Genomic DNA, 26,725 nt, shown 5'->3' on the forward strand with positions numbered 1-26,725 from the left:
TGCCACTCGAGCCTGGCCGGGGGGCATTTTTACTGTTGTTGGTTGATCTGGTAAAGCTAAGCTTCGGACATTTTTTTGCTATATAGTTGTGGCTTTAGCAAAGATCAAACTTCAGTCATGTGATTGAATTGCATATAAAAATTGGATAAAACTTTAGTGATGTATGATTTGACTTTTTTTTTTTAAATAGATAATGATGTGTGATTTGACTATTTTTATCCATTTTTTAAAAAAAAATTTCAAATAAGCTCAAATTCAAGACATAAGTGTCATATTTCTTATAAAGAAATACGAAACTTGTGTTTTGAATTTGTTAGATTTTAATGAACAAAACTTCAAGCATCAATTTGTCAAAACAATAAAAATCTAACAAATTCATTCAGCACCCTTTCTCATGTATGTCTACTTAATTTATTTGAGAAACCTGCATACACATAATTACACTCACAATTTGAACAAATAATTTCTTTTTCTTTACTTGTTTTGCAATTACAATTTACTTTTTTTCATACTTACAAAAATTTATGGCAAACGCTGCCCATCTGTCCTGTTCTCACTTAAATTTCAGACTTGTGTCATTTTAAGGTTCCAACTTGTCAAGTATGCCTAACCCATACTTCATTAAACCAAGTATAACTTATACTAGGTAGACCTTTACGCCAACTTGTTTGAAATATAATTAACTTTTGCAAAGTAGCTTAAAAATAGTTACTTCTCCATTACAATTAAGTGCAAAAAGACTTGGTTTTACATGTATACATTCAAATTTCGAGACTGTCATGGAGCTTCATTTATAAAAGTTTGAACTCTAGAACACTATTCGAGAGTTTCACTTTTATAAGTTTAACTCCAAGACGATGTGATCAAGTTTGAATTTCTACTAGTGAAACTTCACTTACTATGCTGGAGTGATGATACGCTTGAGATAAAACCATGCTGTGCAGTGCACTGGGATTCTGGGAGCTAAGGTGCCTTCAAACATCTGAAATCAATTGTAGTTCCAAGAAAAGAAAAAAGAGCAGAAAATGTACTCATTGACAATACTTCTTCACAATCCACATTCATCATTTGAAGCATAGATATTTATTTTGGGTTGGGGGTGTTGGGAGGGGTCAAGTAACTTCAGCAAACTTTGGTATAATTAGTGTTAAGGAACATACAACACATCCAAACCCCGCTATAAAAAAAATTTTACACTCTGAAGCTCCACATTTTGCTTTCACTGTGTTATTAAAATGAGATGGATGAAAAACAAGTTATACAGGATGAGTTGGAAAGTTACCAAAATTCCACTAGATAAAACTCATTCATAAATTGGCCATCTGATGCTTCCAGCACTGCTATTTCTCTAAGCCATTTATTTCCACGACTACAACCCGTGACAAATGATCAAGCAGCTACCTTCTTGGATGTTACAGAATTAATAATGGTGGCAAACTCAGGACCCTGAAACATAGAATATTAAGGTTACTGCACATTTCCAAAAAAAAAAAGTTAATTCCAATGGAGAATTTCCACTTTGAATAAATGATGCAGCGACAAGTTAGAAACCAACAAGCTAGGAGTTGGTTTAGTACACATTTAATAAAACTAATTGCAATGTGTATATTTTTATTCTATCTCCATGTAAATTTCTAAGATACAACCACCACCTATGGCTGATTACTTCTATCATCTTTTTGTGATGACCAAAAAAATTTTCCGAGGGACAGTTGACACATGGTTGTAACTTGGTGGATAATGGGATGTCCCTTTACCCATCTCCACTTAAATACCGGCTTTAGTCCATGGCAGAGTCGAACTGTTGACATGAGTCTAACCCACGTGTCATGCACTGCGCTCTTACAATTGACCCGAAGCCCTAGGGATATTGCTTTTGTCATACTCCGTCAAACTCCAAGTCCCAAGGATCTTCACATTAAACTCCACATATCACTAAAGTTCTTTCCAAACCAACTTCGGCACTCCAGAGTGTGCGCAGTAGTTGCCCCAACACCAAAGAGTTTTTAGTGTCCACGATAAAGGGTAGGTCCAGTGTCCACTTATAGTCACGATGAACAACAATTTTTTTCCAATACTAGTCACAGTGAACAACATTTTCTAGATATGATGTTCTTTCTAAGGGGATGCCATAAATTCTAGGACCAGCTTAAATTTAATAACTTATCCATGTTTTAATTTTTGTAATTTTGGTCAAGGATACAGTTCTTGCATGTTACAATCATTTCCACTGATCCCAAATATTTTACGGATACATTCCACATGCTACAGTCAAATAGGAAACTAAAAAATATTTGCCAGACAAAATGCATGTACTTAGCAATTAAAAGATAACCTTTAAAGAAGCACCCCCCACTAGAAAGCCATCAATATCTTCTTTCTTCGCCAGGTCAGAAGAGTTGCCTCCGTTCACAGAGCCTGTCAAAATTTTACAGTTTTATGAAACATGAAAATTACAATTCAGTTTCACAAAAAATCCAGGCATATCAACAGCAAAGAAACGGGATTTTGGAGCACCAAATACAGGTTGGATATGTCTTAATTTAACAATGCGTCAAAGTCCTTCGCTGACTCACAAAAAGAACTCTTAAAAAGACAAACAAATAAGAATTCAACAAAAAGAGTTAGGGGTTCACTTCCCCATCCCCCCTAAGTATAAAAAAACAAAAAGAATTGTTGACTACTGTAATTATGATACTTTACGGCTCAACACAACCCAAGCGGAAGAGGGGAACTTTTACAATATCTAGTTGACATATCAATAACAAATCACAACATGGCTTAAATCCTTAACTTTTAACAACTCATGCAATCTCAATTCGCATGCATGAAACACAGAAGAGGAAAAGTTACTTTTTACATGAATTCAACACTCAAATTCATTACCTCCATATATAATGCGTGTTTTAGAAGCAACTTCTGCAGAAACATTCTTACTTAGCCAATCACGAACAGCTGCATGGACCTCCTGAGCCTGCTCAGGTGACGCCACTTTACCAGTTCCAATAGCCCATACAGGCTCATATGCAATGACAACATCATCCCAACTTGGTAAAGCATCTGCACATCACAGAAATGTCATCAAAGAGATCTAAGAAAGATAAAGCTTTCACATGTAACACTTTTAGCCTAAGGGAGAAAATTCATTAAGCCAAGGCAATGGATATAAATGACTATCCCATCCCTGCCCCAGTGAGTAATCTTAGCTTTTAATAGAACATCATATACATATATAGGTCTCATGAATATGAGATGAAAGATTCTGCAAGAAAGACTATATTCAACATAATCAGCAAAATCTCACCGGCAAATGCCTTCAACTGCTTGAAACATACATCAAAAGTTTTTCCAGCTTCTCTTTCTTCCAATAGCTCTCCAATACAGGCTATAACTCCAACATTCTGGCTCAAGGCATAAGCAGCCTTCTTCCCAATAAACTGCACGAGAGAATGGCCCAGTCAAGTCCTTAGTGAACAGCTCAACACACAACGAAGTATCATCAAGACCCGGCAAATGTTTTACTTCATTTCACTTGTGACAAATTGCTTAGTTTTCCATAAAATTCACAAATCAAATGATTCATGCAAAGCCTTACTTCATCATTTTCTCCAATTACATGTCTCCGCTCAGAATGACCAAGAATGACCCACTTGCAGCCAACATCCTTCAACTGTTCCACGCTACATATGTTAAATAAAACATATTATAAATTGAAGATGAGTTACACTAACAGTTGAGTAATTGGGTCCACACTTGATCTCTGACATATTTTGAAGTCATACACAATGAGCAATGGAGAAATGACGGTCTCTGCCGTCCATTACCTAATGAACTGCACTTCTGATAGGATTCATAAAGTGGAGTTTAACTTTATGGTTGGATTCCACATCTAATTGGTGGAAAGAAGCATTGGCTTATATTTTAATGGAGATGTGGCCTTGTAGGACAATCAGATAACAGATTCCCTTTTATTCTATTCAATATCTTGACTACATAGTAATGCTATTGTTAATGAAATATGGATACAATGGTGGATTTCGTTGTACTAAATTCACTACCCATTATTATCTTCTTTTCCTTGACGAAGATGGAGGGAATTAAGTTCAAAGTCATGGTTTGACCTGAAATCCCACACTTAAAGAACAAAAAAATCCTACTGATAATTTGGATTGGGCAATGGACCTCAAAGATGCCTTCCCTGAAACTTAGAGTCAACAGAATAAGCTTAAGAAAATTTCGTAATAATTGGGAAATCAATAGGCTTCAAATTTCTTCAAAATACTGAAGCAATTTCATCGTACCATTGATCAACAAGAAAGACTGACATGGCTAAGGCACAGCTACAGCATCAAATCTTCATACACAGCTTCAAATCATACTGGATAGAAGGCTGGTATTAGGCACTGGAAACACAGCTGAGAGAAAATACCCATCAAAGTGGCACTCTTTGATGTGGTAAAATTCTGGCTTGTATTTGGTGGAATGTTTGGAAGGAAAGAAAATCAAGATGTTTGGAAGATATAGTCAGGCCTGTCCAGAAGATTACGATGACTTCTTTGCTTTTGTTTCATTTTTGGTGTAAGGAAGAATTACTATAAGTAGATTCACTGTTAGATATCCTAGAACCCTTGCAATAAGAACAAGGTTACACTTTTTCTCCTTTCGAATAGTAGATGCGGGCATACGGCTCTTAGTACAGCTTTTTTTTCACTAAAATTGTTACCTCTTTTCACTCAAAAAAGGATAACCATAACCATAACCACAGAGAAAACACAAAGAGAAACTTCTGATCTCAACAGCGATGTCATGCAGGCCTTATTGGTGAAAATATAGTTAACACTCTCTCATTAGGATGACAAGAAAAACATTGGTTTGATACACCTTGATAGGACACAACCAATTAAAACTATGCTGAAAATCAGTTAAGGACATCTTGTCGCTCCTTTAATGGGGCAATTTCCCTATAGTTTGGTTGTAAGAAGGCTATTGAGCTCCTATCTTTATCAGAGTTCAAATACCCATAGAGCCAAAAATGCTAGGTGATTACTTCTATTTGCCTAAGCCTTCGTGAGTAAAGTTACCGGATACATATGCTAGTGGGAGGTAGTAGGTATCAGGTAGAATAGTTAGAGGTATGCCTTGCTAACCCGGACACCATCATTATAAAAGAAAAAGAAGTAAATTTTGGTCTGGATTTTCAGAAAATTTGGAAAGACTGCAAATTAACATTCGAAACCAGACTGTTGAATTACCATAAACCATCATATAGTGAAGAACAAAGCAATTCTGGCGCGTTAATTGATTTAAATTTAATTTTACATGTGAGCTTAACCTGATTTCACCCGTGAAAGCTCCACCTTTGCCAGTCCAGCAATTCTGACCAGAAATCTCAATCCTATCAGTTAGTGAACTCTTCACTTGATCAATGTACAGAAAGGGAGGTGCTACAACCACATCTGCAAGTATCCAAGAAGAACATATTATTTTGTGATAGCAACTGATTCAGAATATAAAATTACTATATGAATGTTAGAAATTAATAATATTTTCAGCAATCTTGATTAGTTGACCGATGAAGATGAAGAAAATCAATATAATAGGTGGAGAAAGTGTTTTATCTATATATGGATATGATATCACAATGCCGAAACCATTACGGTGCATACTCTGGCAGGACTGGGCTATCAGCACCAAACATTCATGAAACTTTGGACATGGACATATCCAATTACAAATACCGGTATTACATCTTTATCGATACTACAGAGTAAATATTGGGAAGCAAAGAAAGAATAAAGAGAATGAGAGTAGAGTAGGATGAACAACTGAATCATCTAAAATGCTGCAGACCCGCAAACAAGAAACAGAAAAAGGAATCCCCTTAAGAGAAGCATCATCTTTTGTGTGCCTTTGTCATGCCTTTTGCAACACCTCTTTGAGCAGGCTAATTAACATGAGTTTGCTTCTAAATCTAACGGCCAGAACATTTAAAGATGACTTGCTTTTCCACGACTTCTCTCTACGTCTAGGTTTGTAAAGGATAAGTATCAACAGGACATGTAGATATGGCCAGTGTCAAGAAAAACTTCGATTGCAAATCTTCACAATTCTTATAAGGTTTCTATATTTTTCATTAATGCTTGCATAATCAACTTCATTCTCGTTAAAACTGAATACCAGTATTACCAAGACGAGGAAAGAATCATTTCAGATTTCAAATACAAGTATAACACGGAAAAAAAGAGCATGGTGTTATCCATGTAGCCTTGAATAAAACGAGATATCATACTAGAACAGCACTATGAAAGGGATATGCACAACAAACTATATTGAATGTAGGGTGAGAAGTAGTCAGCAAACTAGGGTCAAACTAAGTGGCAACTATAACAGGCTTACAAAGATTACTCTGCAATCAAAATCTGAATAGGGTAGAAAGTCATTGAGACAGCTTCACAGAAAGCTGGATATGCACATACAGCTTGAGGCAATGGAAAGTGAACAACATTGAAGAACTCACCAACATCTGACTCGAGTTTTGCACTGTTCAGATCAGATACAAGCTTGCTTATGGAGTCCTTTGTTCCATTCTGGGAGAAACATTGACAAAGTTACGAAAACAAAAAAATCATAGGGAAATAAACGCCACCTCCCATTATGAAAAAGAGGGGTTTCAAATTTCAATTACATAACTAGACAAGAGGACATAAGATGTAATACTTACACATTTCCAGTTGCCACCAACAAAGAACTGCAAACAATAACAAATCTATAATCAGACATCCAATACGAAAAGGGCGATAATTGAAAGTTCAAAAATGTATTACACGAGGCCTAGAAAAGTTGTGAAAGCTACCATAATGCATTTTAGGGGCAAATTCTAGTGTCATGACAAATCTAACCCATGTTGCATTGGATGATTGTTTATAAAGAAGAAGCCAACCAGCCTAATCCAGTGTGATAAGGTGGGAACTTGAAGTAGTCCCATAAACAAGAAAGGGGGCTCAAATAGAGTAGAATAAATATAGAGGATTCATGTAGTAAACGCCAACTAGTTTGGATTGAAGACATAGTTGAAAACAAGGTCATAAATAACTTGTTAATCCAATTGCTATTTCTAATTTGCTGTTTAGTCAGTAAAAGTGGTTCAATACAGTCATTTACAAGCATTGTGCCATACTCTGTTCTAATAACTTGTATCAATTCAGATCACACACACAGCCTAACAAACTGACGAAATCTACTAAGCCAAATATATAATCTAAAAGCTTATGTACCTTGCCGGAGCCAGCCATGGAGACGACGGGTCTGCAAGCTTTGTGAGAGGGTGAAAGGCGTAAGTGAGAGTCAACATTTTGGAAAAAAGAGTGAGTATTGTCAAGCTTGAAATTAGAAGATGGACGGAGACCAGAAAAGTGTGGTGGAGAGGAAAAGGAAATGGCAGATTTTGGACCAGAAAGTTGAGAAGCTAAAGAAGCTGCCATTTCCGAAACTGAAGATATTTGTAATGGCACCTTCGCTTATCTATCTGCTTCTTGTGTTTATTATTGGGCCAAACAAATTGCTGTTACTATTCGGAACATCTATATGTGTTATATCCATGTGTTTGGTTCACCCACTATGCCCGCTGAGTGAAACTCATTCTGCCTAATCGATTCGTTCACTTTTATTTATTCACTATTTTAAAAATAACTTTTTTTTTTTAATTTTACTTTATTCTTAATGTTAATTACTTATTCTTATGTACACGTAAAAATGAATGGAGAGAATATATATTAAGATAATAATCAAAGTGATTAATGATTTTTCTTAGAAGGTGGTAAAATACTCATATGCATGTAAAGCTTGGTGCAGAGTTGTGGTATCTGGATGGATAAGGTTAAAAATGATTCTTATAGAATGGAAGGATATGTCATTTTCTAAGGCCACAAATTGATGGCTGTTTTAAACTCTTTTTCAAGAACAAGAATATAATTGGGACAGGATAGCATTGAACTTCCTCCTCTATTGGACACATGTTAATATCTTAAAGTGGTACTGGATTCTTGAGGATCTGTGGTGGAAAAAATTACCAATTGTAGATGCCTCTCAAGTCTTATCCATCATCTGAACCATCAATATTGTAAGCATTTATGGAGGAAGTTATCCACCTTAAGCATTAATTTTAGAGAAAGTGGGAATGAGACTTGGATCACTCCTAAGAATTAACATTTGCACATCAGCTACACCTAAAGGACACTATTCAACAATTTACATACATATTTCCTGAAAAGTATAAAAAAGTAAATGTCATAATATTCAGAAACGTAATCATAAATAAAAAATATCTATGAGAAGGATAGAATCTTGTGTATAATTAAGTCGTGGAAAACTAGGTCATATACTGCAAAGTTGTACACATTTCACTAAGACAGTCCTAAATGAATATAGACCCTCAACATTCAGAGAAGAGACGTCAAAGAAAGTATGACAATAAATTTCATTCCAAAAATTGAAAAGTCTAAGCAAGTGAAATGGACACCCTCCAAATAAAAAAGACAAAACATTTCATTCCTGAAGCAACTATGATTACTTACATTGCAATCTAAATTAGACTTTCATAACTATCAACAAAAAATTAAGAAAGTGGGGATGAGACTTGGATCACTCCTAAGAATTAGCATTTGAACATCAACCACACTTAAAGGACACTATGCAACAATTTATATGCAGGTTCTTTAAAAAATATGAAAAATATAACCTAAAAATTCAGCATAAAGTCATTTTCATATTTTTTATTAATCAATTACTCATTTTCGTGATTTATCGAAAAAAATAAAAATTTAAAAAAATTGTTGAATTTAAGGTTACTATATTTATTTGTGAATTTTTTGCGTTAATTTTATATTTTTTTTCTTCATATTTTTCCTATTTTTTATTAGTCAATTACTCATTTTCGGGATTTATCAAAATTTTTTTGTTGAAAGCGGGTCGGGTAGTTTATGTAAAAGGGGGGTATATCTAGACCTTTTCGAATAGTTTAAGGGTATATTTGACCCCTTTCCCTTTAATATAAATGTCACGTGGTAATGTAAAAATGACGTGACAATTCCATTTGACATTTAACGCCAATAAGGGCATATCTAGACAAAAGTTGGACGGCGAGGGCACAAGTAAACCAAACTTTAAACGGGGGTATATTTAAACCTTTTCGAATAGTTTAGGGGCATATTTAACCATTTTCCCTTAAATGAATGTTGCTAAGACTCTCTTATAAATTTGATTCAAGTAGATCATTTTTAGATCCATTAAGAATTTTTATTTTTTTTAAAAAGAAACAATGAACTTAATGAGTTTAATTTGAATGATTGAGATTCAGATCTAAAAATCAAACACATTGAATGGACTGGATCTGAATGATTAAGATTCAAACCTTTATTAAATACAAACAAATAAAGCCTAATGCACATCTTAATATTCAAATATATATTAAGATTCAGATGTTTTAATCTTAATGAAAATAAATAAGGCTTTAATATTTTTATTTAAAAAAAAAAAAGGATATCTAATTTTTCCATAAAAAAAACGTTGGTTAATTGGAAAAGTTAAGTTGGGCCCCCGTATTGGTTTGGTTTGGATATCCGTATTTCGTAACACGAGGAGATTCACTTCCTATTCCTCTGTTTTACCGTCGCCGAAAAACGACAAAACTGCTGGTTTTGCTGGGCTTTTTTTGTCCCTCTTAGCTCAGCTCTACATTTCTGTTACCTCTCTCCTCTTCATCTTCATCTTCGATCTACAATGTCAATTAGGGTTTTCTCTGTTTTCCTCGCTCTCATTCTCTTCTCTTCATCATTTCTTCAAGGTTCGTTATTCTCAGATCCAGATCTCTCCTTTGTACATTCTTCAATGTCTTTTAATCCTTTGTGTGATCTTTGAAATTGACATTCAATTCGATGCAATCGAGGTTTCTATTTACTATTAAAAGTTGAGATGCACTAGATATTCGAGATCACTGGCAAATATCAGCTTCTTGCTGTTTGTTTTTGAAATTCTTTTATGTAATTGTTTCCAATTATGTTATCGTCCTAGTTGATGTGGTGTGGGATGTGAATATGTGATTTGTCTTTGTTGAGTAAATCTGTCTCTGAATGCTAAGGATACATACCTTGATAATCTTCTTCATTTGGAAACGGAAGTTAAGCAAAATTTAGTATTTGGAAATAAGTCAGAATTTTGAATTGTGCTGTGGGTGACAATAGTGGAAACGTTGTACTAGTAATGCTGTAGTTAAATTAACTGTCTTTGATTTGATAATATCATTTTATATATGACATGGGAAAGAACTGTTGATGCATGCATAGATCCCACCTAATAGAGTAGTTCAGTTGCTTGATTTTCAGGTTTCAGTTAGTTATTCTTGATGTTTGCATACCTTATTGACTATTGTCTTCTAGACCTTGGGCATGATTATAGAAGAAAGGTTACAGAGGATTTGTATAGCTGATTTGCTTATTAGTTTTTCTGCTTTTGCAGTTGATTATTAGGAGGAGTCCCCTTTCAAATATTTCCTGCATTTCATGTTGGTTTCTTATTGTTTTGACTTTCTGCATAGTTGCTAGATGTCAATCCGACCCTGAAACAGATGTGGTAGAAGGCACTGGAGAAGCAGGAGATCTTGGAATTGTTAATGATGATGTCCAAGATTTTGGCAGTGATAGTTTTAGTCCCGCACCTGGGATTGAGACGGTTTGTATTTTCCCCAAAAACCCTTCTAAGGGTAAGTTAATCCCTTTCTGTTTTGTATCTTTATTCTTTGTTCATTGTTTTGCATAAATGATAGTACTTAATAGTTTAAGAATTACATCTCTCAGAACATATTTCTTCGTCTTTGCAGTAGTGGCAGCTGGTGAGGAAAGTGAGCTGTTAGTTGGAATGAAAAATGATGGTAATCCTTTTGTGTTTCAGTGTATTTATCCTCCCCTTCAAGTGCTTAATTTTAGTGATTCATTTCCCAATTTTGGGTGCCTATTACAGGGGATTCAAGTTTGAATATCATTGCAATCCAAGCCAGCGTACACCTTCCTTTTGATCACCGCTATTTGGTTCAAAATCTGTCTGTACAGGTAATTGTTTGGATTTATTTTTTGGTAGAAATCAGGACACACTCTGCTTCTTCCATAATATTTGTGGTATATTATGTCCTTTATGCTGGAAGAAAAACTTCTTAGCTCAAATTTATTTTACTTGTTATTTTGGTTCTTTAAGCTGGAATTTACCTATCCACTGAGTTTTGAGTTCTTCGGGTCACATTCAATCTTATTTAAGGTTTCTCCATGTTGACTTTTAACATTAAGGTTAATAGTTTCCTTATTTAGCTAAAGTTTCATGCACTTGCTTTTGTAGCAAGCCAATTTTCAAGCAAGTTGTTGTCAGGGCCCTTAACTTTTCTGGTTTTAACAAATGGGTTGTTTTGATTTTCTTAAAAGTTGGTGGTCAGAAGACTTTGAACATTTAGTACACTTGATGAATAATAAGGTCATTATTTAATTTTTAGGTTAATTCACATTGATTTAGGATGACGAGAATGAGCAGATCATTTTCAGTTTTACAATGTGAAAAATGAAAAAAATAAATTAAACATTTATGTGTATGAAAATCTCCAAAATGTATTTCTATTTTAAAACGATATCAAGAATGACCAGACATGAATTGTGATTGCTCTGAGCCTCTTGACTTGTTCATAGAAAAGTTTAGATCACTAATACTTCACCCAAAAAGTACATTCCACTATTTGTGCAAGGTCCAAGTTTAATGAAATATTACAGAAATACCCCAGAAACTGGAACGGTAATTATATTGTTATCTATTCGACATGGACAGATAAAATATAAATTCGATAAAAGCTTCTGAAGTTGTGTAGGGCTTTCTATAAATTTTCTTATACAGAGTGTTTCATGGATTGCATGTTGTTGATTGTATAGTGTGTGTTGTCTGTTTTTCAAGCTGCACTAAGTTCAGTTGCCATTAATCTGTCCCTGACTCAATAGAATTGGAGTTAATAGTTGCTGGAATGAGCTCCTCCTAGGAAGCTTGGGGGTGTGCTTTGCCGATAGTGGTGGCTAATTCAATTTTGATGGTGCATACTACATATCATTCAAAATGGATATTAAATTTAAGGTGAAGCAGTTGAGACTAATAATTCCCACCCCCACCCAGGGCGGAAAAACAAGGGATGTGAGCTGGTTAGCTGCCAGTTGAATGAGCTTGTATACAAAACTCATTCTTCTCACGATTGAAACAGTTTTTCCCCATTTGGGTTTTTGTCTTATTTCTTAATATGATTGCTCATTGGATATAATTTTAGGTTTATCATTGACTTTCTGTATATTACTGAAATTGATAAGTTCTTAAAGTAACACAAATGGTAAATTATTTGAGAAGAAAATATCACTTCAAGATTATCTTGGAAGTAAAGAAATTTTTCTATATGTCACAAGGGCAGCAATTGCTTAATTATGCTTTACAGGATGAAAGCTCCAGTGATCATCTGTTGTTAATCTGGAGTTCCTGTTCAAATGAGTCTTCTATTTTCATGCTATTTCACTGTCATTTGGGTTAGAGACCTTGCTAATTTTGTATCTTCTCCCATTTCCTAGGCTTTTAACAATGCTACAGTTCCACCTTCTGCTCAGGCCACTTTCCCATATATATTTGCTGTCAGCAAATTTATGCAGGTTGGTTGCTTGCCAAACATTTGTACTGCTTTTCTCTTTTATTATCTGCTTATTTTTGTACTTCTTTTGCTCACACTTAATGCTGCTGTTGGTTCATACTCTGAATAATTTTTATTTAATGTTGCAGCCCGGAAGCTTTGATCTTGTCGGTATTATTGTTTATGAGATAGACCAGAACCCTTTTCAAAGTACATTCTACAATGGCACTATTGAAGTGACTGAGCCTGGTGGTCTTCTCAGTGTTGAATCTGTTTTCTTGTTTTGTCTTGGAATTGCCCTCCTTGTTCTTCTTGGATTCTGGATTCGTGGTCAGATACAAAATCTCTCAAAGGTGATTACATTTACTCTTTATATAAGCACCTCATGAGAGCAGAAGAATATTGCTAGTGCATCAGAATTACTGAGTGGACTGATAAATACATGTGTGAATTGCCTCATTCGTGATTAGGGTTATACTTTTCCTCTCATACACCCCTATCATCCTGACATGGTATGATTTAGTGTGGTGTTAACAATCTTTAGAATTTGGTACTGACAGAGACTTGATATGGCGGTGACAGTTAGATATATCCGTACATATAAGGGCATTACTGTAAGAGCACAAAATGTACGAGGGGTTTACCTATGGAGCCGAGACAATCTTATTGTAAATGTGTGTTTATAGTCCAAAAAGTGTATATTGCACTTCTGTTGGTCCTTTTCCTTTTAACCTTTGATTTTCTTTCTTTGATGTATTATGTATAGAAAACTAAGAGAGCACCCAAGGCAAAGGTTGAAGTTGGAACAGCAACAACAGATGCATCCACGGATGAATGGCTTGAGGTTTGTGGTGGTTTATTTTACTATTGGAAATATTTTATTGTCTAGTTTTTTATAATCATGTTAAAATGATTTCTCTTTATGTTTGGACTTGGGTATGATATCGATCTCCTTGTGTGTGTTTATGCAGGGAACTGCGTATTCTCAATCGCTCTCCAACAAGTCGAAGAAGAAGAAGTGAATGACTTGGAACTTTCTGATACCGAGGCTAGAGATAGACTTGCGAATAGTTGAAAACATGAAATAGGTTTCCGAAAATAGAATCCATAGACGTTCTCCACTGTTGTAGCATGAGGGAAAAACCTATCATCCATGTCTTTTTAGTTCCAACTGACTTGTAGTTGGAGGTGGCAAAGACAATTTTGTCTTTAACACATTCTCATTTTTTCCTTTCAAATATTTATTGTTTTTCTGGGTAGATAGATTTGGCCAGCTAATGGTTCTTGTGGCCTTGTTTGAGTATGGAAGACTCCTTTTACCTTGTGGATCTTTAAAAGCATACAATAGAAATATTATCTGTGATATAGAAACTTAATAAAGTAATATAACATTAAGTTATACAAAATTAAATTTATACATGATTAAATTTAATTACAACCAAATATTAGATAGAATTATATCAAATTATGTACCATAATAGTTATTTTTCTTATACAACATACTAAAGGACCCCAAACATTTTGGTGACTGCAAAAAAAGCTACTCAAGAAAATATAGTTCTTTCACTTGGGTATACTCATCATAGCATGAATTATGACAATTTTTTATCCACTTAAGATCATTGACTTGATCTTAGGCAACACATTTTTTATTACTTCTATTTTTATTTTGTAATCATCTAATGCCATCTATTAGCACAAATTTATAGAAATGGTCAGCTAGGACCATGCGAAGCTACAAGTAGGGCGCGGAGTTAGAAGTCTGAATATGGGTTTGATCGAATTTAGTAACTTTTGTTCAAAAAATGTATTTGTCTAAAGAAATCTATTAAATATGTACAAATATAAAATTTAAACTCAGTTATTAATACTTGCAATCGTCATGAGTATAGTAATAGTCTTAAGTGGCAAGTGCAATATAATATGCATGATGATGCATATAACTCCATGAGTATGAGTATTTTGAAGTTAATAGCAAGAAAAATTAGTTAAGAAATGTCCATTGATTCACGGAGAGTGTGAGAAGACGAATAATTCCCATTTCATGAAAATGCCATCAAAATATGCCTGCCTTTTTCTCTTTACTATATACTCCATCCGTTCCAATTTAAGTGTCTTAGTTTAATTGAACATGTAGTTTAAGAAATAAAGAGAGACTTTTAAATCTTGTTATCTTATATTAAAGATGTAAGAAGTACTTTAAATTTTAAGATTTTAAACTAGCTATGTAAAATGCTGGAATTGATAAACTTATTAAATATAAAAATAGATACTGGTTTTGAAACAAACTAAAAAAGAAAAATAAGATAGTTAAATTGAGACAAAGGATTTACTTCCACACACAAAAAAGCAAATCAGGCACAGTAGTAGAAAGAATGCCAATTTGGTTCGGTTTGGATTAGTTTTTATTTGAGAAAAGATCAAACCAAACCAACTATGTCAAATTATAAATACAATTGATTTTACAGTGTTTGTTGAACACTCCAAATGGCAATTCAACTAGAAGTAGTCAAAAGTTCACATGTAATTACTCTGAATTTTAGCAAAATTTACATAAATGAGAACCGCTAAGTAGGTTTAGAAATAGAAAACAGACGAGGTTTGTAGTTGGATGATACTTCATTGAATGAAGTTAATACCTTTTGATCTAACAACTCACCCATATTAGTAATTTTTTCTTGAACTTTTGCTAACTACAAACCTCTTTCAAACATTCCATAAGTCAAAAGTTCATGTGAATGTGCTTAACTATGTGTTGGTTGTAAGTGTAACTAATAAGAAATGTTACCATTTTTTGTACTATATATACCCTTTAGCATCTCAATCAAACATACTCAACACATCAACTTTTTCTTATCTTCACATTTTTGGCAAAAGAGCTCATTTGCCTTAGCATAGTGATCCTAATGGGGCTTCATGAGTCCCTTTTTGGCAGAATCTTCTCTGTTTCTTTGTTATTATTTGCAGTGAGCTTCTGCTATGCTGATGACAAGACAGTTCAGGTTGTTGGATTTGGGGAATGTGCTGATTGCAAAGAGAGCAACATAAAGACCATTCATGCTTTTCAAGGTATGTAATCGTTAAAACCAAAAAACAACCTCTTGCAGAAATGTAAAAGAAAAAAAGTTGCGTACAATAGACCTAATGTGGTCTAGAGTCTAGACCTTTCTTGAACTTTGTGCTTAGTGGGAGCTTTGTGCACCTGACTGCTTCTATTTAATAGTTATAACCAAGTGTAGTGATACCACTAGTTTGAGGCTTGTAAAACCTTATATTCAATGTTTCAAATTCTGAATCTGCCTCTGACTATAACGATTCTTTCTTTCAGGGCTTCGTGTTACCATCAACTGCAGGAATGGAAATGGAGCAATCAAAACAAGAGGAGAGGGAAAACTTGATAAAGACGGAAAATTCGAGGTGTTACTTCCTAAAGAGATGGTGAAAGATGGGAAATTGAAAGAAGATTGTTTTGCACAACTCCATAGTGCATCAGCTGCACCATGTCCAACACACAATGGCATAGAAGCCTCCAAGATTGTATTCACCAATTCAGAAAACAATGAAAAACAGACATTGAAACCAGTTGAAAATCTAAAATTCTCAACAACCTTATGCACCTCTGCTTTCCTCTGGCCATTCTTCAAGTTTCCACCATTTCCAAAATTTCCACCATTTCCCTTATACAAACAACCATTTCTACCTCCAATTCCAGCCATCAAAAAGCCACCTCTACCTCCAATTCCAACCTACACTAAGCCAACTCTACCTCCAATCCCACCACTCTTGAAAAAACCATTCCCTGAGATTCCAATCTTCAAAAAACCATAGGAGGGCTTTAAAAGAATAATGCACAGACATATAGGCGGATTCAAGATTCGAAGTTAGTTGATGTGCCTTTTAATGTATGTGTGTGTTTTTTTTTAAATGGTTTAATAAAACTTTTATTTACATATATAGTTCGAGTTGAAAGTAACAAGTGCAGATGTACTATTGCATATGTGTTGAAATCAATGTCAAACTTGCTAAGTATGAAACAGTATAGTTGAAGGATGATGGTGCTTGAGAATGTGAAACCATGAAAGATAAAGGCAAAATGGGTAAAAAAGAAAAAAGAGAAGGATTCACATAGTTAATGGAGTGGTGAATTATTAGAAATATGTTACTTATCTAGTTGTATGTTCATGCAGTCTATGCAGATATTTTAATATCCATAAATGACCGATATATGGACAGTGGTGAGACTACTTCATCCTTAATTAGATGTCTCGGTTCGAGCCTTGGGTATGTATAAAATCCTATTGGGAATGCCACCCCGAATGGCCCCTGCAGTGCGCGATACAATTTCGCTTACGATTCAATAGAATCTCATAGTTTTGATCCAAACTATTAGTAATCAAAAATTCACTTAATATATATAAAAAACCTAGTAAGCTGCCTTTTCAAAAAATTAGAATTTATAAACTTAAAATCCTAACTCAAACCCAGCTTCTAAATGAATTATGCCTTCGTGGGAACAAAGGTTATATATCTGTAATCTGTAAGCATAGGCGTATCTAGAGGGGGTTCTGTGGGTTCACATGAACCCATGCTCCCCTCTCTAGAATATACTCTATCTGTCCCTATTTACTTGTCCACTTTTGAATTGATACACCTATTAAACAACAACAACAACAACATACCCAGTGAAATCCCACTAGGTGGGGTCTGGGGAGGGTGGAGTGTACGCAGACCCTGCCACTACCTCGTAGAGGTAGAGAGGCTGTTTCCGAGAGACCCTCAGCTCAAGTACATCAAAACCAAGTAAAAGGCGAGGAAAACATTGTGTAAAACATCACATCCAATAAGAAAGATATTTAATCAACAGGGGACAGCAACATCAATAAAACAATGAGAGGAGTGAGACGCACTAAAGCCAGAAGGCTATATGTAACACAAACAGGAACTGCAAGAGAAAGGCACGGACCACTACAAACGCTAACAACCCATACTCTCGCAGGGAGGACAACACTCTAGCCCTACTAACCTACAACCTTAATACGTGACCTCCACACTTTCCTATCTAGAGTCATGTCTTCGGTGATGCAAAGCTGAGCCAAGTCCTGTCTAATCACCTCTCCCCAATACTTCTTAGGCCTACCTCTACCCCTCTGCGTACCCTCTACAACCAGCCCCTCACACCTCCTCACAGGGGCGTCTGCGCACCGTCTCTTCACATGTCCAAACCATCGCAATCTCGTTTCCCTCAGTTTGTCCACCACAGAGGCCACTCCCACCTTCTCCCGGACAACCTCATTCCTAATCTTATCGCTCCTAGTGTGCCCACACATCCATCTCAACATCCTCATCTCCGCAACATGCATTTTCTGGACATGTGAGTTCTTGACTGGCCAACACTCCGCTCCATACAACAAGGCCGGTCTAACTACCACTCTGTAATTGATACACCTATTAAGAAAATAATTAATGATATAATGAGTTTACCATTTTACCCCTATTAATTATGAAGTGAATGAAAAGTTTTACATTTTTCAAAGTAATTAGTCATTTAATTGAGGGTATAATAGGTAAAAAAATTGTCCTTTCTCGATTTGTCAAAATGAACAAGTAATTAGGGACAACTATAAAAGGAAAAGTGGACAAGTAATTAGGGACAAATGAAGTATATAGTAGTGCTATATTTTTTTAAAAATAATTGAATATCGATGTGTGAACCCACTTTCAAAATACTATTTAAAAATACGATGATGATTGAGTGCATCTCTCTAAGTGAGGATAAGAATTTAAATCTTATATTTATATTGTTTTTTTGAGTAACAACTCTCCAAGTGGTTATCGGTGACACTTTTGATGTTTCGACTAATTTTTCTTTTATTTTTTTTCTTTAATATTTCAAAGTTCAAGAGTGTTACATTGAAAATTTCTAAAAAAATTATATTTATATAATCAAATCAAATGTGTATATTAAAATTTAAAACTAATAATATTATGTATTTTAGATCTATAATTTTTAAAATTTGACGGTTCATATTAAGAATCTAAAGGTCAAATCGATCAAATTTATATTTTAGATATGTTTTTTCGTAATAGTGCACCCATCCGTTTAAAATCCTGGATACACCTTGTAAGCTAGTATATGGTAATGAATGAATTTTCTTTTTTCGTTAGGCTATTTCTGATATTGATGGAAACTTTTTTTTTAAGTTCTTTCTTGCTTTCTCTTGTTCCCTTTATTTTATTTTATTAATAGCTTTTTTCTCTTTTATACTTCTACAACAAATTAACAATCGAAATAAATATCAACCAAGTATATTAATTAATCTTCTTATAGCCTGGTCAAAAAAATAATGTTATATCAATTTTAAATTCTTTATATATATATATATATATATATATATATTGTAGCGACCCGTAAATCGAATAAGTAAAACTAGAGCCTAACTAGTGCGTGTGTGAGTTTGTCATGAGGTTTGAGGTGGTTAGATGTTGTCCCGAGTTATGGTTGAGGGGTTAAACGTCACGGTATGACTCCCCACGGACCACCCTAGGGATCCTTGAGGAGGACCCTAAGTCTAACCCCAAGGCTGCCCCAAATGAGTAAGCTTGCCAATTTGAGGGTGACCTACGGAAGGGTCCATGCCCCGTAGGTCCATCCACTCCCCGTGGATGGCCTCCATAGGTCATGGCCCTCCAAACCAAGCCCCAACCACAAACCACGAGGTGACAGCACGAGGCGTCAACCCATCCACGGTCCGGGGATGGGGATCCGTCGATTGCACCTGGTTTGCTGTCAAGGACTCGGCCAAGGTAAGGTCAAATTGGTAATTGTCTAATTAATTATTTTAAATGGAGGGACAGTTATTTTAACTTAATTAAGGTATTTTAAGAGTATTAAAATTATTAAACTCTATTTTAGACTTCATTATTTTCAAAACCCCAAATCAAACTTCCCCTCCCCTCCAAAAGTTCTCTCTAGAAACCTCCATTGGAGGTGAAGACTTCAAGCTTCCAAGGTCAAAATCTTCAAGTTTTCAAGGGATTTTCGTGGGATTCTTCTTAAAAAGGTATGGTGATCTTCATCCTTGACTTAGTTTCTTTCAAGGAGCCAATCTCAAAAGTGATTTCAAGTCTCCAATGTTTTCTCTAAAACCCTAGTTTTCAATCTATGCATGGGTTCGATCTAAATGATTTCTAAAAGCTTTATTGCATTGAATTATGAATGAATTGTGGATTTAAAGATGAATTAAGATGATTTCTTCCTAGAACCCATGTTTTCCCCCAATTTTTTAAATTGTGATTTGTGATTGAGAGTTGATTGATTATGCAAGTATGTTGAATTGTTGATGCTTATGTTGAATTAAGTGATTGAATCATGTCAATTTCCTATTCTATTGTAGTATCTTTGATTTATGGATTGATGTTGGTTCTTAGCCTTGAAGGGTAAGTTATGATCAAATTGCATATTAAAGTAGAATTGTGCTTGATCTATTGATCCACTTGAAAGGTGGAGATGTTTACTTACTATGCATATTGTAGTCTTGAATTGATGGATATCTTCCTTGTACCTCTATATATGAAGGATCTATGTGTGATAGTGATGTAAAGTTGGTGTGTGTGATTTCAATGAATGTATAATGATCATGTTTAGAATGTAAGTGTGTTATGATTGAATGTTATTTCTCAATTAACACCTATGAATGATGAGGCTATATGTGAAAGGTTATTCTCACATACACATTCATGAATGACTAATGAATGAAGTTTCTATGATAGTGTTAATGATGATGAGTTAATTGAAAGGTTGTTCTCAATTGTACTCTAATGAATAATAATGACTTGTTGTGAAAGGACTTTCTCACAATAAGGAAATTCTTAAGTGAAAGACTATTCTCATCTTTGAATCTATGATTTTTCCAATCATGAATGAATGTTGGGATGGGATGGATGCTCATCCGAAATTGAGGCGGAGTATCTAGTAACAATCCCTATATCCTATTTTAGTGAATGTTGGGCTTGAGATGGATGCTCATCCGGAAGTTGAGGCGGAGTATCTAGTAACAATCTCTTATCCCATAATGAACTAATGTAATGTACTCTGTGGGAAATAATGTAAGCACCGAGTGGATATGATTTGAGATGGATGCTCATCCGAAAGTTGAGGCGGAGTATCTAGTAACAATCTCTTGAGATGGATGCTCATCCGTGAGTTGAGGCGGGGTATCTAGTAGTAATCTCCCTATCCATAACTATGTGCCTACATAGGTCTAGCTAGTGGGTCCACTTAAGGCTAAACAAACGATGGTCCTACCTTAGGCAAGTAGGAATCCCTTATTCGGTGAAGGTGACACCGGGATTCCATGAATTTCTCACATGGTCTATGTTGGTTAAGGCTTACCCCCACAATAATGTTAATGAACTATGACTTCTTAAGAATGCACTACTTAATGTAGGTGGTGGTATGGGACGCCATCTATGCATTGCGCAAGTAGGCTTTGAGAGAGGTTGTGGTGTGTTCCTTTATAATGTTAAGTGTAATGAATGTGCTCTTATGATGATGTTAATGAAGAATGTTGATCTTATGATGATGTTAATGAAGAATGTTGATCTAATGTCTAAATGAATGAAGGTGCTCTTAATGTAATGAAGTTAGTGGAGAATGTTGACTCTTATATGCTTAAATGAAAAGATGCATGCTATACTTGGATTGTATTATGAGTAACTTCTTTGTCATGACTTAATGAATATGAATGTGCCTTGTCTATGGTGGCTTTGAGGAGTACTTAGTGTGAGTAGTAGTATGGGATGCTACTTTCACATTGCACAAGTATGACTTAGAGTTGTCTTAGGTGATGGTCTTTAGGTGTTGATATGGCTTATGTAATGTTTATGTATTTTATGCATGTGAATGGTATAAAGATGGAAAGGTTGAATGGTAAGTTCACTTTTGGTAACCTTAAGGTGGTATTTTGGTGTGGATGGTGGTATGGGACGCTATCCATACATTGCACAAAGTGTAGCTTGAGGGTTACTTGGGGTGAAGACTTAATGTGAAGGTAATGGGATCTATGTGATTATGTTCTAATGTGGTATAAATGACTTGTATGTTGGTTGTGGTTGAATATTATGTCTCTTGTGTTTATGTTCATAAAGGTTTTATCAAAATGGCATAGATCATGACTTTCAAATAAAATGTCCGTTTTAAGCATGTTTTTGTGTGACTATCATACTTAGTACTTAATTGTACTAACCCCATTCTTCTTCATGTTTTACTACAAGTGTAGGTTCCGGCAAGTGATTGCATTCTCTCTAGTGAAGCTTGGATTAGAGTCTCCAAGACATTTTGGGTATGTCCTCCTAGATCGAGGACAAGTGTTTAGAAGTTTCCTTTCTTTTCATGTAATAGACTATTGTTAAGATTTCGATTGTAAAGGGCTGTGTCCCTAGTTTGTTTCAAGATTGTGTCTAAAGATGGCCATGTGAGATATAGACTTCCGCTTGCGTTTAAATGTTTTTGAATGTTAGATTGTATGGTTTTATAAAGAAAAGTTTTAAATTTCGCACTATTTCTAAGTATCTTATGTTATGAATGCTATGAGGCTTGTATAAGATCCATTCGGGGTCGAGTACGCCGTGTCGCTTCTGGGGAGTAGACTCAAGTCATGACATATATATATATATATATATACTAGATGGGGGAGGCCCGTGGCAAGCACGGGCCCAATAGTCAAAATATTATGCTTGTAAAAATATTAATATTAATGAATCAAGGGTGATGACTTTTGCAGAAGATAGATAATATCATATATTATATACTATTAGATATATTTAGAATATGTACAATAGACATCAATATGATACAGATTTGAACGATCTGCAAATACTAACTAATGTAATACAACCAAAGTAATATAGCAAATGTTTCAGTTTTGGTATATAAGTTAGCATGTCATTGTTTATCATATGTAGAGGACGCCGGAGTTTGCTTCTTAGTAGCTAATCTTCTTCATTCAAAAAACAATAGCATATGGAGACTGATTCATTTTATTCTCCCTATTAAGCAAAAGTAACAAAATGGAGTGAGGGAGTTCCTGTAATTAGACAGTTTAAAGTCTGTCAGAAACTGAAAATTTGGCAATACATAGCAAAACAATTTAAATATCAGCCTCCAAACTGGGACATTTTTAGTACAGAAACTGGAAAAGAGCAAATGGAAATTTCAGAAAGAACAATACATGGTCAGTTAATTGGTGGGGGGGGGGGNGGGAGCTAATCACCCAGAATGAGGAAAATTTTCAGGGTAAATTTATATGGCCATTAGGTATCAAATAGAAAGAAAGTCATTGAATCACGATAAAAGTGATAGATTCCCTATTGAATTTCTTTGTGATCAGCTCTGCAATTAGTATAATTGAGGTTTATCATTCTTGGAATCAATGTTTGAGAGTAGAGATGGTCCATAAGTGTATTCAATTGTTGGTATGGTAATAATTCCCAATTCATTTCCATAAAAATAAAAGACATTTGAATGCTTAATAACTTGACAAACACACACAGATTACTGCCAAAAGAGGTGGTCCTAACTCTGAAGTAATCAAGCTGCTCAATTGTTATAACTAAAATAATCTAACTCAGATTCTTCATTCTCCATACTTTCTTTCCTATAAAGGAATTTAATTACATTAGTAATCCAACTCAGAATCATCAAAATCCAACAGTTAAAAAAATTTGAAATCCCAAATGAATTATAACTTTGAAGGAAGAAAAATGTAGTGGGTTGTAAATTCTTCCAATAGTATACTTCCTGGATTTCAAAAGACTTGCATAACTTACTGATGACATTATGAACGATATTCTTCCAATACCTCAATGATTCTACCTTTACTTTTTAAAACTCTATTAGTTTTTTTTACTCGAACTTTTTCAAGTACTTATAAATATTTCGAATTGTTAATCATTGTGACTTATAGTTTGGTGTGAAAGCCAGATGTAGACTGACCTTTTAGACCTTTTAGACCTTTTTGGTTGGTGTGGGTGGTTCAAATTTCAGTGTTGCATTTGAAGAACCAGCTGTAATAGTTGTTGCCATTACCTCCACCTCACTTATTTCCAAAGGCTTTATCTTTTTAGAATTCCTATCAGTAGTGCTCGGTGGAGTATGTTTCTTTTCCATGTAGGAAAGAATGGACAAAGTTGCATGTGTGTTATTTGAGCTGACATAGATGACTTCCTTAGCTGAATTTGAAATAGTTTGTTTGACAACATCTCATGGCCATGATTAACAGACAATGATTGCCTCTGTAAATGTAAAGAGTCACAACAAACACTTTAGAACTAAGCATATATGCTAAACCATTTCTGCTCAAGATATATGCTGTTGTGACAATAGATGTGTACAAGTAGCCAATGTGAATGAGAGATCACCTTAACGCAAGTTATGTCAAATATGTCTTCCGCTGTCATGGAGAGTAATTTTTCTCCCAATTCACCAGATATAGATGTTGTGGTTGTAGCAGTACCATCAATAAGATCAATTTGAAAGACACACCTGAAATCATGGAAAGTTTAAAATTTGTGTATAATATACGCTATATTTTGTACAAACTATAATTTACAAGTCAAAAGTATAGTACCAAGGCACTAATACTGATTTCCGATTGCATTTTGGACATTCAAAATCCTTTCTATCCTTTGTGCGCTTCTTCTGTTTGCATCCTGAGCAATCAAGCACACAAAACTGTTGGAATTCATCTGATATGGCCATTTCTGCCTCAACATAGAAGAGTCCCATCTGTCGAAAAATATCATATACATAATACGTGTTAAATTACTCATGAGTAAATATAATTTATTTTATTATTTATGTAACAACCTATAATATGCATATGCTTGCTCTGTTTTTGCGATACTTGACATAGCCTTATAGTATAGGTGAGGGACCATGTTTCTTATATGATTAGTGTTAGTTTAAACTAGCTCGAAAGGTGATGTGATGCCTTGCACGTTTCAATGTGTGTACTGCAAGTAAACTCCAATGAAAGTATTTAAACTCGAGACAGTAAGATGGTAATTGAGCTTAAAGTTGAAAGTTAAGTGCTAAGTAAAGCAAAAAGGATTAAAATTTAGAAAATGGAATAAAATAAGTGAGCTACTTGCTTGACTTAACTAAACTAGTAGGTGACAAGTAGGTGCATCACCTACTTTGACTTATTTACCAGTCCAAAGGACCAAGTAGGTGCATCACCTACTTGAACTATATGGATCTAGTTAAAAAGACCAAGGTTTATGGATCAGATTGGGCCTATGCCAATGGACTCACTTGAGGCCCAAACTAAGTTAAATAAAAGGAAAATGAAATTTAAGCCCAACAACCAAATTTGTGAAGGCCTAATATTTAAGCCCAAATGAAAGCAAGTAGGTGCATCACCTAGTTTAACCTTTTAAGCTGCTTGATGTACATAAGCAGGTGCATCACCTACTTGACCAATTAGTGGCTAGAAATGAAGCTTTCTAGAGGATATTCTTAAAGGTGAAGAAAGCTCAATATAAAGATATATTGGCTGCTATTCTCACTCATTTTAACACATAATATTGATGATTAACTCCAGCTCTCTCTCTCTTTTCTCTTAAGGATTAAACAACAACCTTAAAGTTATTCTAGGGTTCTTAAAGAAACCCTCATCTCTGCAATACAAGGTAAGTGAAAACACTTATGGATTTAGCTTACTTTTCCCATAGATGATTAGGAAAGCATGTTATTCATGCTTAAGTATAAAGGCATAATATTTCCAGAAGCCACTGCTCACTTCCTTGGTTATTAAGTTACTTTTCTCTTCTTCTTTGGTTTAAGTGTGAAGGGAAGTTGAAGTTCTTGAAGATTCCAAGATTAAAAGGAAAAGTTGCATAAATTGAGGTAAGGTGACTGCTCGATTTTTGTCCTCCTTATGCATGAGTTTGGATGAAGAATTACATGTGTGTTGTTGTTAAGAACTCAAAGGATGGTGAGTTCAATATTTGGTTGCTATGATAAGGAACATATTGGGCTGTTTTATGTGTATATGTGGGGATTGCATAGTTGATGTTGGGGAATAGTGTGAATATTTTATATGGAAATATAAGAGGGTGTGGCAATACACCACCAAACTGAATGTTGTGTAGGCCTGATGCCGGGCTACTATTTTTGTGAGGTTAAGTAGCCAAATGTGTTGATTAGCTACTAATGCTAGTTTTACTTATTTCATTGTAGATTAATAATCTGAAAGGGAGGAGGTTAATTCCTTGTAATAACTGAGTTACACAGCAAGGTATGTAAGGCTATTCGATCCCATATTCTTTGGCATGAAATCTGATACTTGCGATTAATATCAATAAGTGAATTTCCTAAGTTCTATTCCTAGTAAAGGAAACAGAGTGGCAGCGTACGATCTCCAAATAGCTAACAATATTTCCCTCTCTCATTAATGTATAAAATTACTTCATTATATGTTCACTACTCTATAGTCAATTGAAGTCAATTGTGTCATTTAAGCTCACAAGTAATGCATTGATGTTACATAGCTCCTTATGTCATTGTTACTGCCTTGAAGTATAATTTTCATGTCTTCTACTACTGGTTCGTATTTCCAAATCCCAAAAATGATTATGATCACCAAAACAACAATCTCAAAGATTAAAGAATCTAAGTGAAGAATTGGTATAAGAGGGTGGCAGCTCAGCGGCGAAAGCGTAGCATGGGCCGATCCCAAATTTGTGGAATTATGAGGACAACATCCCAGGGGTTAAAATGCCTAGCATGGGTCATCCTTTTCTAACTCTGATCAGCTGGTCATTTGTATCACATGCCCTACAAATATTTTTAAGTATAGAAAAGTAAAGAAAAAAATGTAACTTACATGCTCCCACAAGAGTAATAAAGGTGGTCTCTATTTTGATCTATGCACTTATATACAAATACTTGATTTCACTTGAGCCTTGTTTTATATATGTTGTTGCCTTACATATTCAGTACATTTTTTTTGTACTGACGTCCCTCGCGGGGGG

At 34.8% G+C, this 26,725-nt stretch overlaps 3 protein-coding genes and 1 pseudogene across 3 annotated transcripts; 2 read left to right on the top strand and 2 right to left on the bottom strand.

Moving 5' to 3' along the window:
• Nucleotides 1-1,044: 1,044 nt before the first annotated feature.
• LOC125864354 (triosephosphate isomerase, chloroplastic-like) lies at nt 1,045-7,575 on the bottom strand. The gene is made up of 9 exons (XM_049544323.1): nt 7,275-7,575; nt 6,722-6,748; nt 6,518-6,587; nt 5,333-5,456; nt 3,596-3,680; nt 3,305-3,437; nt 2,887-3,060; nt 2,336-2,418; nt 1,045-1,446 (listed from the first exon to the last, which is right to left on the bottom strand). The coding sequence occupies exons 1-9, from the start codon at nt 7,479-7,481 to the stop codon at nt 1,390-1,392; spliced, it is 960 nt and encodes a 319-aa protein (XP_049400280.1). The 5' UTR covers nt 7,482-7,575; the 3' UTR covers nt 1,045-1,389.
• Nucleotides 7,576-9,629: 2,054 nt separating this feature from the next.
• LOC125864361 (translocon-associated protein subunit alpha-like) lies at nt 9,630-13,950 on the top strand. The gene is made up of 8 exons (XM_049544333.1): nt 9,630-9,841; nt 10,592-10,756; nt 10,874-10,924; nt 11,014-11,102; nt 12,636-12,713; nt 12,841-13,044; nt 13,458-13,535; nt 13,663-13,950. Exons 1-8 carry the CDS (start codon nt 9,778-9,780, stop codon nt 13,711-13,713), a joined length of 780 nt encoding a protein of 259 aa, XP_049400290.1. The 5' UTR covers nt 9,630-9,777; the 3' UTR covers nt 13,714-13,950.
• Nucleotides 13,951-15,527: 1,577 nt separating this feature from the next.
• Nucleotides 15,528-16,634, top strand: LOC125864368 (proline-rich protein 4-like). Its single transcript, XM_049544342.1, has 2 exons — nt 15,528-15,760; nt 16,020-16,634. Exons 1-2 carry the CDS (start codon nt 15,598-15,600, stop codon nt 16,517-16,519), a joined length of 663 nt encoding a protein of 220 aa, XP_049400299.1. The 5' UTR covers nt 15,528-15,597; the 3' UTR covers nt 16,520-16,634.
• Nucleotides 16,635-23,696: 7,062 nt separating this feature from the next.
• The window catches only part of LOC125864078 (uncharacterized), a 15,825-nt pseudogene continuing 12,796 nt past the window's right edge, over nt 23,697-26,725 (bottom strand).

Source organism: Solanum stenotomum, chromosome 5 (assembly GCF_019186545.1).
Source record: "Solanum stenotomum isolate F172 chromosome 5, ASM1918654v1, whole genome shotgun sequence".
NCBI classification, from domain to species: domain Eukaryota; kingdom Viridiplantae; phylum Streptophyta; class Magnoliopsida; order Solanales; family Solanaceae; genus Solanum; species Solanum stenotomum.

Excerpts from the sequence above, each read along its gene's own strand:
- LOC125864354 (XM_049544323.1), bottom strand. The coding sequence starts at position 7,481 with ATGGCAGCTTCTTTAGCTTCTCAACTTTCTGGTCCAAAATCTGCCATT. Across the intron at positions 5,457-6,517 it reads AAAACTCGAGTCAGATGTTG|ATGTGGTTGTAGCACCTCCC; the intron begins GTGAGTTCTTCA and ends GGATACTTGCAG. Across the intron at positions 2,419-2,886 it reads AACACGCATTATATATGGAG|GCTCTGTGAACGGAGGCAAC; the intron begins GTAATGAATTTG and ends AAATTTTGACAG.
- LOC125864361 (XM_049544333.1), top strand. The coding sequence starts at position 9,778 with ATGTCAATTAGGGTTTTCTCTGTTTTCCTCGCTCTCATTCTCTTCTCT. Across the intron at positions 9,842-10,591 it reads CTCTTCATCATTTCTTCAAG|TTGCTAGATGTCAATCCGAC; the intron begins GTTCGTTATTCT and ends CTTTCTGCATAG. Across the intron at positions 10,925-11,013 it reads AGTTGGAATGAAAAATGATG|GGGATTCAAGTTTGAATATC; the intron begins GTAATCCTTTTG and ends TGCCTATTACAG.
- LOC125864368 (XM_049544342.1), top strand. The coding sequence starts at position 15,598 with ATGGGGCTTCATGAGTCCCTTTTTGGCAGAATCTTCTCTGTTTCTTTG. Across the intron at positions 15,761-16,019 it reads GACCATTCATGCTTTTCAAG|GGCTTCGTGTTACCATCAAC; the intron begins GTATGTAATCGT and ends TCTTTCTTTCAG.